General features: G+C 32.5%; 1 protein-coding gene across 16 annotated transcripts in view; it reads left to right on the top strand.

The window, feature by feature from the left end:
* Positions 1-17845, top strand: part of ADGRL2 (adhesion G protein-coupled receptor L2) — a 591965-nt gene that overhangs the window by 542721 nt on the left and 31399 nt on the right. For 12 of the 16 annotated variants that reach the window (XM_036890112.2, XM_057500358.1, XM_057500367.1 and 9 more), the window contains 7 exons: positions 2663-2956; positions 3526-3629; positions 4484-4669; positions 5488-5526; positions 8363-8546; positions 17143-17268; positions 17546-17751. In XM_036890112.2, coding sequence (XP_036746007.2) covers positions 2663-2956; positions 3526-3629; positions 4484-4669; positions 5488-5526; positions 8363-8546; positions 17143-17268; positions 17546-17751 — 1139 coding nt within the window. The remainder of the gene's footprint in view (positions 1-2662; positions 2957-3525; positions 3630-4483; positions 4670-5487; positions 5527-8362; positions 8547-17142; positions 17269-17545; positions 17752-17845) is intronic. The other 4 variants (XM_057500359.1, XM_057500364.1, XM_057500365.1 and 1 more) reach the window with 1 other exon arrangement.

The following is a 17845-nucleotide window of genomic DNA, read 5'->3' on the forward strand; positions in this document are numbered from 1 at the left end:
ACTCTTGAGTTTTAAAACCTTTGCCACGTAAGTTTCATTATGAAACTTTATTGTTTATTGTTAGTATTTTATGCTGTCTTCCTACATCTTTTCTTCTTTTGGAGATTTACACAGAACACAATGTCAGTTAAATGCTCTAAAGTGATGATGGCACAGTGCTTTGTGGGATGCCATGCTTTTCCAGAATCTGTGAAAACTGTTTAGCTGGAAAAATAAGATTGTAGCATTTAAGAGAATGAACAAGTGGCCTTGAAAAAATTTCTTAACTTTCTACATGACTCAGTTTCTTCATCTGTAAAAGAAAACTAATCATACTCCCCTACTTCTTGGGGCTCTTAAATAAGATGATCTGATCATCCATGAATGGTGATTAGCATAGCATCTGGTACATAAATACTGAATAGATGTAAGCTTTTATCATTATCAGATGTGTTGGTAGGATTTATCTATCTCCCTTATGGAAGGAAATATTAATTTTTAGAAATACCTCTGTATTTCTAGTGTCAACATTAGAAAAAATTCTTTTCAACATTAGAAAAAACTTCAGCCTTGCAAAATTTCAGATTGTACGTGTCTCCCAGAAGGGTTTAATTTTTCAACTTAGGTTTTACTTTCATGTTTATTTTCATGATATCCTGATATTTCATTGATTTATCTTTGAAGAATGTGTTGATTCCCTTTAAACTTCTTTTGATGAACTAAAGATAATGAGGTATGAAAATATATTACCCAAAACACATGGAAACAGGCTGTAGAATGTTGAATGAAATCTTATGCAATAGAGGTCATTTTATTAACTGCCTTGACTCAGTTATTATGAATCTCTACTGGTGCTTACCTAACAGATCACTGATAGAGCATCACTAATACATATTTCAGTGATTAAATATGTACTATTTAGTACAGTGTTGAGTGATACATAAGATGATGTAGCACTAAACCATTTTGCTCTGCCCTTTTCTCTTTTTGCTGTTTCCCCCTCCTCTTAAGATTTGATTCCGTGGCAGTCATTTGACACTTCTGCAAAAGATTGTGATGCTTTTGACAAATGTTAATTGAGAAAGCACTGAAAGCTTGGCTGCATTGTAATCAAAAGAAAATTACAGAGGTTTAACAAGATGTCAGGCAAGTGCTTTACAGAAAAAGATAGACAGGTTCGAATAGATTTCTGCAGCAGCTGGCTAGGCATGATGTTTGACTAATGTACACAGGCATCTCATATGTTCAATAAATTATGCCTTGGAAATAAAACACATGCTTAAGAACTTTTTTTGAGAGACAAGGAAAAAGTGCAGAAAGCATGAAGTGCACTTATTGAAGACAAGAATTTGTTACTACTAAAAAACTAGAAATGAGTGTACACTACTTTTTCTAATCAATTTAGCATTCTGTCTATAATAGTGTCAGAATTGTATAAAAAATTTTTATGGACCAGAACTTAAAATATTAAGCATATTAGTAATATAAACTTGTTTTCTATTAAGTGTTATTATTCTGTTTCTTATTCATAGAGAAAGCATGAAATAAGTTAATGTTTTTAAAAATTATTTTAAAAAATAGTCATTTTTAATTTCTAAATTTTAAACATTTATATTGAAGTCATATGTGTAAGGCTTTAAGAACCAATAATTTATAAATGTTGATAAAACTTTAGTGTAATCACCTAATAGATTTTCAATGATAGCATTGAAGTTTTACAGAATTTTTGTTGCTTCAACTAATATAAAGTGGTAATTAATGAAGGAAACGTTAAGTTCCATTATTTTTGTAATGTAGTGGATTTAATAGTTTGAAAGTAATGTTGGAAGTCAAAAATAACCTGTTAAAAATTGCTTTTTAAGTTTCTACTTTTAAATGTGGAACTACATTTGTACTCTCTGTTAAGGGTCATTAAGATATGTAGGGTTGGTTTGAATCAGGCATAATTTGATCTAACCTGTTATCTTGATAAGAGTTTGCATTATAACCTCTTACTGGAACTAGTTGCTTTTTTATATCTATGTTTTCAAAAACAAAGATGCTGGAGGTATCCTCAGATGTTTCCTTAACTAAAACAGCACAAGCATGCCAAACTTATCTTCTGTTTGGATCTAATCAGGCATGCTCAAAAATCTCTCAAGCAAGAATGGCTGCTGGGTGAAAAGATGTCACAGTATTTATTTTCCTGCAAGATGTAGAGTGGGTGACTAAATTTTCTGTTGTTCTGATTATGTATAATTGTTGGACTTTTGTTGTTACTTTGAATTTGTTTGTTTAGAGAACATGTATTTATATAAGAAAAGAATTTTAAGTTGTTTAGTTGTAACATAATGTATTTGTTATGTACACTGAAACTTTATATAAAACTCTCCTCCATTTCCTGTTAGATGATATAGGGTGAAATATATTTAAACTGTGTTAGGAAACATTTCAGAAGTAAACCTAATGGAATTAAAGTCATAGCAAAATCTATAGTAAAACAAACTACCATTGCTCAGCCAACAATATGAATAAATACGAGTAAATTTTATTCTTCTTCCTATCCTACTGATGTTCTCAGTAATTCTCATGACAGTTGGATGGGAGGGGTTTTGCGTGTGTGTGCATGCACACATTCGCATGTGTGCCTATGTTTGAGTGTGAGTGTGTGTTTGAGAGTAACATACTCATCTTCTTTCCATAGTGCCTACCACAGCTGTGACAGTAACTTCTTCAGCTGAGCTGTTCAAAACCACAGTATCAACCACAAGCACTACTTCACAAAAAGGCCCCATGAGCACAACTGTAGCTGGATCACAGGAAGGAAGCAGAGGGACAAAACCACCTCCAGCAGTTTCTACAACCAAAATTCCTCCTGTAACAAATATTTTTCCCCTGCCAGAGAGATTCTGCGAAGCATTAGACGCGAGGGGGATAAGGTGGCCTCAGACACAAAGGGGAATGATGGTTGAACGACCATGTCCCAAGGGAACAAGAGGTATATCTTGTAAAACACTAAATATGCATTACATTTAATAAGTATGTTCTGAAGTAAGCTGGAAATTAATTAAGCTGAATTAAGCTCTCTTTCTCTTGGGGAAAGAGAGTCCTTTATGACAACTAACATTTAAAAATTTTTGTTACTTTGGTAATATAGCGGCTATAGACACTTGAAAAGTCTTTAAACTGTAAAAATCATTTAAGATCAAGCACTGAATTACCTCTCCCTCCTAAAGACCTAGGTCAAACCTGAGATTTGTGCCTGTGGACTCCAATGAGGCTTCCTTACAGCTGCCTTTCTCATTATAAGTATCATATTGGATGAGTCCCAAGAAAATGAAGGGCTGTTTGTCGGCTTGCTGTTAATGTCTGATATTTCTATGGTGACTTTATATTTGCTGTTTATAATCTATACTATACCTTACTTTTTGTCAGTTATTGTCAACCCACTTAACATTAGTGTTTATTCAAAATTTAACATGCAGGGTAGCATCATCATAGCTGAATTCCCAAATGCATGCAGAAAAATGGTTTCAATTTCACTGTTGTTTTCTACATCTGTTGTAGGAACTGCTTCATATCTCTGCATGGTTTCCACTGGAACATGGAACCCTAAGGGCCCCGATCTTAGCAACTGTACCTCACACTGGGTAAATCAGCTGGCTCAGAAGGTTAGTTGGAACCTTTTAATATGATACACATTGGTGATTAAGGGCTTTATCGTCTAACATAAATAATTTAGCTTTGCATGTTAGACCCAGCTTCATTGCTCTTTGTTTAGTAAAAAAATAAAGAATTATGCATAGTTTTGTCTATAAACTATTTATTCAAAGTTACATATGTTTGGGGGCATGCTGTTTTCTATGTTAAGCTTTTTAATGAGTACATACTTGCTTAATTTCATTCATATTTAGTTTGTTCTGTTTCTTTTGATGTTTTGTAAGACAAATAGTGCATTGGCCTAATAAGTGAAATATCATTAAGTTTGCAACTGAATCCACCGAATGCAAGCAGATGTTTATATCGCAGATGATTATAATAGAATAAGTAAAAATGACTTTGAAAGGCATTAGTAATTTTAATATTATAGTGTAATGCAGTGACATTTTAGTTTCTTCTTCCCTATCTACCTTTCTGCAATGCAAGTAGTAGATAATAACCCTCAGTATCATACTGATTGCATCCTGATTTGAATTTCTGAGTTATTGGAATAAATAAATAAGATTTTTAAATAGCAGTTTAAAATGGTTCCAGTGTAATAAGAGAGCTATCTGAAAAAAAAAATTTACAGGATAACTAGTTTTCTCTCTTTTTTTTTTTTAATGTCTGGTTAGGAATTTCTTTGGTGTGTTGCTTATCTAAGAACCTTTAATCATCTGAAATGAAGAGAAAGTTATTGGTCTCAGTTGCATATTTTGATATATCTGTGAATATTTTTTTTGCTACAGTAAAGATACTCAGAAGAACAAGAAGCTGCAGACAGAATAAAAGAGTCTTACTGAGACCATATAAATTGTCTTTTCAGATCAGAAGTGGAGAAAACGCTGCTAGTCTTGCCAATGAACTGGCTAAACATACCAAAGGGCCAGTGTTTGCTGGGGATGTTAGTTCTTCAGTGAGACTGATGGAGCAATTGGTGGACATCCTTGATGCACAGCTGCAGGAACTGAAGCCTAGTGAAAAGGATTCAGCTGGACGGAGTTATAACAAGGTAGGTGGAAATTTCCCATTATTTTTCAATTAGACATTTTGTATGGCAGCTCTTTATTCTTCTAGCATTTGACTGCCAAACCTCTTCACCCTCGACATAAACTTAGAAACAAAACTTCTAGTTTGGTTCATTTCCCAAGAAAGAATTACAGTTGAGAAAGTTGCAGTGTAGCCAGTAAAAAAGATGTTAATTACCTGGTGGCAGACTTAATCTGCCTGATTGTGGTTGGTACACCCACTTTAGAAAATACATTATCTGCACTTGATGAGATTATGTGTTATGCAACCCATATGCTGGGTATGCTAATACATTCAAGTTGAATGGTTGCAGCAAAATAGTGGCATGTATAGGAATGTTAGCTGCTGAAATACTGTTTCATTTGGAAGTTTTAGAAGAACAAGTTTCCCTCTCTATGAGTATAGTACATTAGTGTTACTGATTATTCCTAATATGACAAAAATTTGTAAGTTATTTAACCATACTACAAAATAAGTATTTATGTGGGCTTCATATGAACCCCAAATCTGTGACTAATAGGGCTTGATAGGGTTAAAAAAATAGACATTTTCTTCCTTTTAACCATATATTTTGCCTCTAGATTTTTCAAGATGCTTTAGATTAATATACTTAGTAAAATACAACTAACAACCATAAAAATGCAAATTTGGCAGTCATTGTAGTTTCACAAAAATCCAGAGGACTGTAGTCATAATAAACTCTGAGCTCAGGAACACTAGTTTAAGTTTTGAGGATTTCTTCTTTCCTCAATTTCAACAGATAAAATCTAACCTTTGATTTTCTTTTCTTTTACTAAAAAGCTCCAAAAACGAGAGAAGACATGCAGGGCTTACCTTAAGGTATCTCTCCTGTGCTGTCACCCTGCTTTCTCCCTTCAGCTACCCGCCACGCTTTATCATCTTGCTGCATGATCCAATGTATTTCAGTCTTTGATAATTATACAATGTGCCCCATATCAGCTGTGCAAATGTTGGCTTTTCACAGGTATATTACTCTCAGAAGAAGCAAATAATATATTTTTATAATTTTTGCTATTTTTTCCATTCATCCAAATGTACATGAATTTTAATGAAATGTCCTGTGAATTGGAAAGTAATCATACAGTCTCTTTGTTTCCTGTTGTCATCTCTGTGGATTAAAAAGCAACTTGAGTAAAACAGCTATGATATATTCTTGGCAGTTTATCATATCAAAGACTGTATAGTCATAATGTATGTGCATGAAATCACTGCTTTCTTATCTCTGTGGTGTACTCTTAAATAAAATAAGCTTTGTCCTAAAAACTTTAGAATTTGTTTCTAGACTCAGGTTGATATAGGAATGGGTTACTAGAAATGCAATATAAATAATGTGACAGTGCTATTGATATATGTTATATGTTGGTTTTTATCAGTCTAATAGGAACAGAAATCCACTGTTTGGCTCAGAACCTGTGTCCACTCCAGTCGATATTTCTTCCTGGTATATCCAAGTAATAGGAAACATGCTGAGGCTAGCAGTAGAATTACGCCATGCAAGTTCTGTGTGATAGATCAAAGTAACAATACCAGATTGCATTTTGTTCTGTTCTGTGACTGTTAGAAGTTCCTTTTGAGGGGATAGTTACTTCCCAACCTTACTCATCTGGGGTCATTATCTCTAGTAAATCAAGCCTTGAAGAATTAGTCCATATACACATGACAACAAAAAAACTTTGTAGTTTTGTAGAATAGAGGTTTCTCAAAAGTCATGACTTCAATTTTGGTTGGCAAGTCAAAAAAAAAAGAACATCATCTCAACAGCTACTAATATATGTTGTTGGACCTGAACTTTCCAGAAAAGGTGGTGGGAAAGTCTCTTCTTTGGTAGAAATATTCTGAAAGTCCTTTTTAGCCTGCTTAATGGGGGCAAAGAAATCACTGCTGAAGTGTATAGTATTTGTCATACTGAAAATTTCAGTTCACCTTAAGGTGTTAGTTAATGTGTGAAATGTAATAATTGGTTTGTTGCCCAGGACATATATCTCAGTGGGAAAAGAATAGCTTTTTTCCTTTGGTAGGAAGAGACTATAGGAACATGATTAGGCTAATGATCATCTTTGATTCTTCTAGAAAAGTACAAATGGTAATAATTAAGGAGTGTTTCAAATTAATAAAAGCATGCCATCAGTGAGTTATGTGTATACATAGTAAATTTGGGCATGACCTTAATTTTTGACCAGCGTCATTTTCAGGATGTCTCAAATGAGCTTCTCTGTTCAGTTAAGACTAGTAAAACCCCTTAACTTAGAAATCAGAAGCTGACTTACACTATACAAATGAAGTGAGTTCCCACTCTGTGACAGAGGATTCATTTGTAACTTAGATTAGAGGCTCCAGTCTGTATTTCTTGGTGACTAATGAATCTGGCCTCAGCAGACCAATTTCTGTTCCACTCTAGTTAACGGCTGCAGCAGTATCAGTGTGAGCATTTTGACTATTCTATCTCCCATTAGAGAGAGAGAAAAGCCTTTAACGCCACTCGAAGTATCTTCCACCTGCCAGGAAGGTCGTGGTGGCTCACAAGGCAGACAGAACGAGGATATTAAGATGGATTAAGCTAATTAATCTTAGCCTGACAGTAGCTTCAAACAAGTTTTCCCCCTGCTCATTTCAATATAGTAACTCAAACTAGCAATTATTGTTGTTCTTTGTTACAATGTATGTTCTTTTTTCTCAGTGACTGATGATAGATCAAAACAGTTTATATATGAGTCTAATGACACATGATGACTAGGTGAATGTGACTGAGTAAACAAATAAACTAGGTAAACAGGATAGATTCCAACTATCCAAGCCATAGTCAGTGTACAGTTATAGTAAATATCAATACAAACGCCTGCCTTTAATTGCTTAAATGACTGGGTTATATTTTTATTTAATGTTATTTTTGTGTGATAATAAACTAAAACTAAATATATGAATATTTACAACTTGGTTGTTGATGGAGAATTTATTCTGCCTGTTTTCATTGTTTTTAATGCAGATTTTAAATACTTTATTCTCTCTATTCCTTTAAAAACATATCATTATTTATGAAGTAAGGTATACTGCCAAGTGTTTTTTAGCTGGACAGGGAATTGGAAGAGTAAAAAATGTCCAAGGGTAATTTATAAACTTTCGAAGTCATCTTGGTTTTTTCTGAAGGCAATAAGTAGACATTGTTCTAAGGCTCAGTTTTGGTTATTATTTTAGTGCAGTTTCCAAAAAATCATACAGTTTGGATTTCAAGGTTAATACTTGGCCTTTCCAAATACATCAATGTTTTCTATTTAGAATATTCAGGTCTTGAGATTATAAGGAGGAGGGACTATGGATGTAAAAGTAACGCCTCAAGTTAAGAGCTGACGCTGGTTGTATTTTTCTTTAACAATTGAGATATGATTAGATAAATAGAAGCAAGCCAGCTTTTTACACTTACTCTATATAATCATATTATAATCACTTATAATCAAAACTACAATCTTCAGCTAGTTTTGTTTTGAAATGGTGACGTGTATTTCAAGTTGGCCAGGTGTATGTTGTCTAGGTGTTCTTCCATCTTGAAATAAGAGTAAATCATCACGACAGATAAATATAATTGTCACTAGTCAGTGATTGAAGATCACCTTGTTGCTAGAAACAGTCAAACCTAATGATAGTTTTCTAATGGATTCAGGCAATTGTTGACACAGTGGACAACCTTCTGAGACCTGAAGCTTTGGAATCATGGAAACACATGAATTCTTCTGAGCAAGCTCATACAGCAACAATGTTACTTGATACATTGGAAGAAGGTGCTTTTGTCCTCGCTGACAATCTTGTAGAACCGACCAGAGTCTCCATGCCCACAGAAAATATTGGTAAGTGAATCTATTGTCAGGTTTAGTTTTTGTCTAGAAGATAGATGTTTAAGAGAATGATGTTTTTGTTCTGAATCTGTGGAGTTAGTTCCCAGTGCCAAACCTCTCTTTTGTCAAATTATAGTTGTCTGTTAACAAGAGATACTATTGATTTTACTCATAAAATTAATATAAAAGCCAAGATCTGTCCTGTATCTTGGAAAGTTCATTTTATGTGGACTTTTTTTTTTCCAACTGAAAAATTATTAAAGGAAAAAAGCGGTAGGGTACTTAAATACTAGAATGTGGATTCCTTAAGTAATGAAATTGCTTGCTACAGAACTGTGGCAAATGCTTTTCCATTTTATATAATATGTTCCTAAGGAATTTAAATTAACTTTTTGGAATATGTTCTCCTAATCAAATATTTTAGCACACAGAATTTGAGCCAAATGTTTATAGTAAACACGAATACCTTCAGGTGAAAATGTAGTCAGTGAACTACATCTCCCATAATGCAGAATATCCATGCTTCATAAATTGCATAATAGTTGCAGATAGCTTTGAAGCGTAATTTAGAATTTAAATGCTGGCAATGAGAGGAATTCACTAATGATGATATTTGAAAGAAATATAGCAAATGCAGTAAAATTATATTATCTTAGGTTTGACTTAGAATTGTTGATTGTTGACTGAAGTTGAGCTTAGATGAACTTTATAGTATTCCTTAGTAAAGGAAAAAAGTTTCCCTAGCATAAATGTAGAAAAACTTAAAGGAAACAGACTATTCATCCACCAAAAGATACTGAATAAAGTCTTGCTATCTGAGGTGCTGTATCTTACTGTCTAACTTTGCCTGCCTAAATCATGGAACTTTGTATTTAAAAATGCAGAAAAGAAAGGTGTATAGAAGAAATAGACAGATTAAATGACTGAATTTAAATTTAAAAACAAGTTTATTTTAAATAACTGTATTTTTAGAAAGAAATAAAGTGCTATTAAAATCATATGTTTTTATTTACTCTGAGGTTTTAGAATGGTAAATAACTCAATATCTGCAAAATGTGTCATTTGGCTAGCCTTGATCTGTGATACCAGTTATAAGGAAAATGATACCATATACCATAGCCTTAGTAGCAATACAAAATGAATAAAACTGCCCCTTTTTGTCTAAAGCTTTCATTATTTATGAGGTTAATTTATTTGCTACTCTCATAAAATTCCTAAGATACACATTAAACAGTTCTCAGATGTTACATATAAAGGTAAAAGAACATAGACTTGATCATAATAGAGAATGAATCATAGAAAGTATTATTTGAAGTGGCCTGTTGTGACCTCAGTGTAGTTTGCAAAATCTTCTAAAGACTATTTTAAACTCAAAAAGATAAAAAACCTGAAATTTCCTTCTTAGGCCCCTTCCAAGTCTACAAGAAAATTGGATGGGCCAGGCTGACATTCTGTGCTCTCATCCTCACATATGCAGAGAACATACTGTCATTAAATGTCCAAGATATTTTTATCCGAGTTCAAGACACAGTTTGAAACCTTAAATGACCAGGAATATGAGTTCTAAAAGATTATTATAAATACTTTCTTTTTTCATTTATTAATTAAAAAAAGAAGATTCTGGATGGAGTTTCTTGTAGAATGTAGTAGACATTTTACAGAATTCTCAGAAATAATGCTGTGAACTTACCATATGCATATATTCATTATCAGTAAGAAAATCATTTTTACATATTTTAATATGTCTTTTCTATTTCTAAGATTAAAAAAATGTTGTGAGAAATACCCGTGATTTTAGAATGAGGAAAACATTCACCTTTTTCTTAGGACTTGCTCTCTTTTTTAGATATGAGGACTGAAATAGCCCATTATCCCTTTATATCCTCACTCTCCTAAAGCTCTTATCTAAATTTAGGGCATGCCTACAATATGTTAGGTTATGACAATTTGCTTTTCCTCCTTAGTGATTTCTCCTTGAATCCTTAGTTTAAATTTATTGATTTACCCTTATAATACATGACCTCATAAAAATGGTATAATTATATCTGTTATAATTTTCCCTGAGCATAGCTTTTTAAAGTCAGCTTTGAGGTATTATAAGTGTATACTTTGATGATACAATTTGAAGTATTTTAAGTGAACTGTTTTAAATGTACAATTAGGTAAGTTTTGACAAATGCACATCCATAATACTAGTAGCATGTCAATTATGTCACCTCAAAAGTGTCCATTATTCTCTTATGCAGTTGATCTCATACCCTCAGCCCCAGGCAATCACTGATTGTTTTCTGTCACTATGGTTTAGTTTGCTTTTTCTAGACCTTCAGTTCAGTGGAATCATACAATACATACTCTTTTTGATCTTGCTTACTTTATGCAGGATAATGTTTTGAGATTCATCTGTGTTATGTGAGTATCAGTATTTCATTCCTTTTTGTTGCTGAGTGGTATTCCATTGTAAGAACACACCACTCTTCATATAGTTATTCATTTGTTAGACATAAGATTGTTGCCACTTTTTGACTATTTTAGTAAAGCTGCTATTTTCCCAAGTAGTAGTATCATTTTATATTCCTAACAGCAATGAGAGTTCCAGTTTCTTCATAGCCTCACCAATATTTAGGATTGTCAGTCTCTTTAATTTTAGCCATTTTAGTGGTTTGTAGTGTCATCTCATTTTGGTTTTATTTTGCATTTGCATGATTGTTAAGCCACATTTCCTGTTAACTCTTCAGCTGTTCATGTGCTTATAGACCATTCATATATCTTTTTATGAAGTGTCTATTCATATATATTGCCCATTTTTAAATTGGGTTGTTTGTCTTCTAATTAATAAGAAAAAAAGATTTTTTATATATTCCTGGTAAAACTCTTTTGTTGGATATATGTGCTGTGGGTATATATTTTTCCTTAGTATGTAACTTTTCTTTTTATTTTCTTAATGATGTTTTGAGAGGAGCAAAAGTTTTAAATTTTTTTTCTTTCCTGTTTCACTTATCCTCTTCACTGTATCACTAATCCTGTTTCACTTATTCCTCTTACCAAGATATTATTTTAAAGCAAATCCTAACATTATATAATTGTTACTATAAATACCTAAAATTAGTATGTATCCTATACTTTTTTTAAAGAACCTCACAGTGCTATTGTCACACTTAAAAAATTAAAAGATAAAAATGTGTTTAAATAGACATGATTTTGTAAATATGTTAATACTTAAGGTGTTTTAACCCAGGTACAAACCAGTCCTTGTCATACTTTTGATTGATGCATCATTCAAGTCTCTCTTAGATTTATAAAAATCTTTTTGTTGGAGAAATTGAGTGAAAATTTGTGCTGTGAAATTTCTCACATTCTGATTTGGTTTATTTCATCTCCACTGTATCATTTGCTGTGATGGATATCTACCAATATCTAGAGGCTTGATCAGATCACGTTTACATTTCTTTTTCTCCCCAAAAACTTTCTATTGCATCATACGAACGATCCATATGTTTGGTTTTCTTCCTTTGTGATCTTATGATTGATTGGGTGGTCTAGGTATTATGAGCCTAATCCATCCATTATAAAATTCCCTATCATTTATTTTCCCAATAGCTTTAGCAGCCAGCATAATTGTATCCATCAGTGTAGGCTTAGTTTTATTGCAGTAACAAAAACCCCAAAGTCATAGTGGCTCACAACAACAAAGGATTATACTCGCTGTGTCACCAGCGAGGCTTAGCCTTAGCTCTGCGTGGTGTCATTTTTACCCTGGGACTCAGGCTATTGGAGCCTAGAATGTTGCAGATCTCCTGGCAGAAGTCATAGTTTTCCCTGTATGCTCTCTTACTGTTCTTTCCCATTGCTCTTATTGCAGCCACTACTCTGTGATGAATTTGAAAAATAGAAGGACAGAGAAATATTTAAAAATCCTATCTGCAGCATTTGCTGTGAGTGGGACTCTGGGTGCTTTCCTGTGAATCAAGTGTATTCACTCTTGTGTAATCTATTGAATAAGTCATATACATTTGACTCTTGAACAGGTGGGGGTTAGGGGTGCTGATCCCCCAATCCCAGTTCAGTCAAAAGTCCATGTATAACTTTTGACTCCCCAAAAACTTAATGACTAATGATAGCCTAGTGTTGATTGGAAGCCTTACTGATAACACAAGCCATAACTCAACACTTTTTGCATGTTTATATGTGTTACATATGGTATATTTACATTAACATAAGCTAGAGAAAAATGTTACTAAGAAAATCATAAGAGAAAATCCCTTTATAGTCCTGTACCTACTGATACTATAAGCTTACATCATCTATTTATAAGATGAATTATCTGTCACTACCTACATCAATATTGTCTATATGATACAACAGTAGGTATTATATATATTACTAACACTATATGTCAAAAATGAAAGATCACGTGAAAAACAAATTAAATGTTAATTTACAGGCATAACAATTCATGCTTTAATAGTGAAGAAACAGCAAATGTGTGCTTTTTGGTAGCCTAGTGTAATAGATACAATTGCTTCACAGTAGCCTAGCCTATATAATAATGAATGAATTGTTATAAAATCTGTATGACATTGAGTATTATAGTCATATTCATAATACAGGACTGACATACTTATCTTTTTCTTAATTTTTCTCATTATTTCTAGACTATAAAATTTGTCTATGAGTTTTTTAAAAGTTGTCACAAATCTCCAAAAATCTTCCAGTATTTTTATTGAAAAAAATCATGTATAAGTGTATCTGTGCAATTTAAACCCATATTGCTCAAGGGTCAACTGCATTACTTCAAACATACAGAAAGTACAGAGAATATCATAAGCATCTGTGTTCCAGTACCCAACTGAGCCACATCTTACTATTTTACATACTCAGTTTTGGGAAATAGGTAGTTACAGATAATGTATAAGTTCCCTGGTTCCCTCCTTTCTGACCAGATCAAGAAGGAGGGGTAACTGTCATCCTTAATTTATTTGTTAGCATTAATTAAATTTTTTTTTAAACTTTGCTCTGCAGACATGTACAGATATGAAATCAAATTTACCAGTTTATTCTTTTAGGATTGGTGTTTGGGGATCTCGTTTAAAAAATATTTTCCTTTTTTGGTATCCTCAAGAAAATTTTCTCTACTTCGCAGTTACAAAGATCTACTATATTAGAAACGGTAAGGCTTTGCCTTTTCACAGTACTGCCTTTCATCCAAAATTTATTTTTGTTTATGATATGAGGGAAGGAACTTATTTATTTTGAATATGGATCATCAGTTATTTCAATACTTTCAGTGCATAATCCATTCCTTTCCCCATGGTTTCTTGTGATATCTCTGTCGTAGATCAAGTTTCTGTATGTGTTAGGACTGTATGTTATATATTGTTGCTTTTGTTTTTGTTTCAACAATATTAATATCTGGTGAGTTCTTTCATCCCTGCACCATGAAGAATTAATTACCTTGGCTGCTTTTGGCATGTCTCTTCCACATGATTTAAAACCAGTTTGTCAAGTTCAACACACTCAAAACATCTTGTTGGAATTTTCATTAGAGTGAGGTTGAGTTTATATGATTTTGAAGGAAGTGTCACAAATTTACCTGTTGAGTTTTTCCATAGACAATAATACAAATCTCCATGTACTGTTAAGTCTAATGAAGTTCTTTACTTTTCCCATTAGTATCTTGCACTTATTTTCTAAGGTTTATTCCTAGGTAACTTACACTATTTGTTTAAATTGTAAATAGGATCTCTTTTTTAAATTATGTGTTCTAATTGTTGGTTTAGTATAGAGGAACAGTCATGTTGATTGCAGCCTTGCTTAAGTCTTCTACTTTTGAAAGAATATAGAGATCTCCCTCAATTACTCTATAGTTAGGTTTGCCTTTTCCTTCCAGTCTTCACACATTTTGTTTTTCTTGAATTACTGCAATAGTAAAGGTCTTTTAGTACAATGCAAAATAAAACCTGTCATTAGGGACCATCTTGACTTTAAAAGGAATACTTCTAGAGTTGTCCACCACTGTTGCTTTAGATTTAGATAGATAACCCTTATCTGATAACAAGACCTTTGTCTGGGCAAGGATTTTTTATTCCTGTTACTTTGTACAGATTTTTTTAATATTGAATGGGTGTTGAAATTTACTGTAATTCTTTCCTGTTAATATGTTTTTCTTATTTACATTCTTAATTTTGTGATTTTCTAATGCATTAATTTCTACTGCATTGATTATATATGCCTTTTTGACTTAAACTTAATTGTTAGAATGTTATACTTTAAGTGTGTATATGTTATTATTTTTGCATCCGTTTAATAAGTGAGAATATCATGTAATTTATTTTTTGTGCTCCTTTATGCCTTAAGGTTATACAGGTCTTGTGAAATAAGTTGGAAAGCATTCCTTTTCTATTTTCTGGAGCAGTTTTGTGTAAGATTCAGTGTCTATCAGTTCATCTTTTAATTGTCATGAACGATTGAGTTATTCCATTTATTTTAGTCAGTTTTATGTCTGTATGAAATCTTCCCTTTGGTCTGTTTTTATATTTATTTATTTCTATAAAGTTGATTATTGATTGTCTACTAAGATCTGTATTAATGATCCTGGTTTCTTAAAAATTAAAACAAATTTTTATTTTTCTCACTATAGCGTGATTTTTAAACTAACAAGTAATATATGTTGAATGAAATTAAAGTTTGATAAGTTAATATTGAATGGAATTAACTCTTTGTACATGTATATCTGTATTTGTAACATTTCATGAAAACTGAAAGGATTTTCTTTTTCACCCTACCATTTTAAGAATAATTAATTATCCAGAGAGTGCAAGGAAGAGAGAGTTATACATTAGATTTATATTTTGTTACTCTCCTCCGTGCTCAGGCCCTTACCCACACACATGGAATCTGATATGAGGGGAGGAGACATCTACTTACTCACCTGCTTAATCTTTCTAAGCATGAATCAGTAAAATAAGTATCTCAAGCAGCTTTTGCAGCTGATACAATTCAAGGAGTTATATGACTCTCATCATAAACTTGTATTTTAGGTGCTTGACATGTGATCTCATGGCTTACTGAGGATAAGCTGTGAGGGATAAAAATCTCCCTATGTTACGATTTCTTATTTACAGCTAAATATGTATGTATTTTACAGAACAAAGTTGCAAAAGATTTTTTAAAATAGTGACATAGAGTCACTCTATAATGATATAAGCCCATTTTTGAAAAAAAAAAAAGGTAGGTGAATTCATCATATCTCTGTGTGTCTGTGTGTATGTACAAACACATATACACATATGTCTAAGTATAAAAATAGCTATGCAAGGATAGAGAGGTTGAATTTCAGAGAAAAGTGTATGAGCTTTATTGAATTATTAAGAGTATAGTATTTCTTAAATTCAAGTATCTGAAATTAATGAAAATTTTATAATTCTCATTAATAAAGTGACATATTCTAATTATTAATCTAGAATAGTTGACTTAAGTAGAAACAAAATTACTTCCCCACTCTTTTTAAAAATTAAGTGAATGTTGATATATAGTATTGCAGTCTTTATTGGAATTACAGTAGATAGCATTTATGTTGAAATGTTAACTATTATATTTTTGAAACAAAATTAAACAACATTGGTCTCATTTATCAGATAGATGTTTCCAATGTTATGTATTGTTTTGTTTTCCTTACATTTTTACCAATTTTGTAACTTCATTTGAATTTTTTTAACTTTGGATTATATACTGTAGTAGTTGGAAAACTTATACTTATTATAAAGGTCCAAATAGTAAATATTTTAGGCTTTGCCAGCCTTGTGATCTAAGTCACAAATACTTAACTGGCATTGTGGCACCAAAGCAGCCATAGATAGTGAGTAAATGAATATTTTGCAATCAAACTTTATTTACAAAAGCAGGTGACAGGCTAGATTTGGCACGTAGGGCCTATTTTGCCCAATTTAAACATATAACAGTTGATGGTTACTAATGAGAATTAAGGGAAGTTTTAAGATAATGGCAGACATTTTCTCATAAATATGCTATGTTGGTCTCACTACTTTCAGAATCAGAGAAAACCTATTATTTGAAAGTTGACTTATGTAATCTTATGTATTAAAATGTGTTGTATTTAGAAATACACACAATAAAGTCATTCAAATTTATGCTTTCTAATTTAGTTTTATTATTGCCAAGTAATGGTCTTTGAAAAGTTACTTAATATAAAGAAAGCAAAATAATTTTTTTTTGGTTGGTGGTTTAAATATTTTGTCGCTCTTCTTTCCCCAGCCCCCTACCCCCACACATGAATCTGATGTGAGGAGCTTTGAAAGCAGTGTACTGTGAGTTCATACACTGTTTATGTTTGTTCAAAGGCTAAAAGTCTGTAATTCATTCTTGACAAAAGATACAGAACTACGAAGAAAATGTTAAAATGAGTATGCAAAACTTTTAAGAGTAGTCAAAGTTTAAGACCTATTAGAGTATTTAGTTTTTTTTTCATGATTTTGTTGAAATATAATAGAAGTAGAAAAGGAACAGTGGTTTCCATGTGATTATCTTTACCTCTTTGTAGATTAAAGTCAAAATTTTTTTTTCCTCTTCCTTTATCCTTTGCCTCATCCAGTTCTGGAAGTTGCAGTACTCAGCACAGAAGGACAGGTCCAAGACTTCAAATTTCCTCTGGGCATCAAAGGAGCAGGCAGCTCAATCCAACTCTCGGCAAATACTGTCAAACAGAACAGCAGGAATGGTAAGATGGAACAGAGTCTTAAAAAAAATTGACAGGCTTTTTCTTCAGTTAAACCTATTAATTCTAAAATTCTGAGTATTTGATTCCTAATAACAAATACAGCTTAACATTTAAAAGCAGATTTAAAATAATGCTTTACTCATTCTCAATAAACTTGATCTAAATAAAGATTCCATAAGGAGTTTTTTTTTTTCATTTTATTCTGATTTTATCATGTATCTTATTTTATTGTAAGCATATTTCCTTTAAAGTCATGTGACTATTTTTACCTTACTAGGACTTGCAAAGTTGGTGTTCATCATTTACCGGAGTTTGGGACAGTTCCTCAGTACAGAAAATGCAACCATAAAACTGGGTGCTGATTTTATTGGTCGGAATAGCACCATAGCAGTGAATTCCCACGTCATTTCCGTTTCAATCAATAAAGAATCCAGCCGAGTATACCTGACAGATCCTGTGCTTTTTACCCTGCCACACATTGATGTAAGTTATGTATGCTAATGAAGGTAGTGCCAGCTTTAAACCCAGTGAGAAAGGAAAGCAAACCTGAAATGCTAGAGATCGGGAGAAGGGGAAC

Source organism: Manis pentadactyla, chromosome 4 (assembly GCF_030020395.1).
Source record: "Manis pentadactyla isolate mManPen7 chromosome 4, mManPen7.hap1, whole genome shotgun sequence".
NCBI classification, from domain to species: Eukaryota; Metazoa; Chordata; class Mammalia; order Pholidota; family Manidae; genus Manis; species Manis pentadactyla.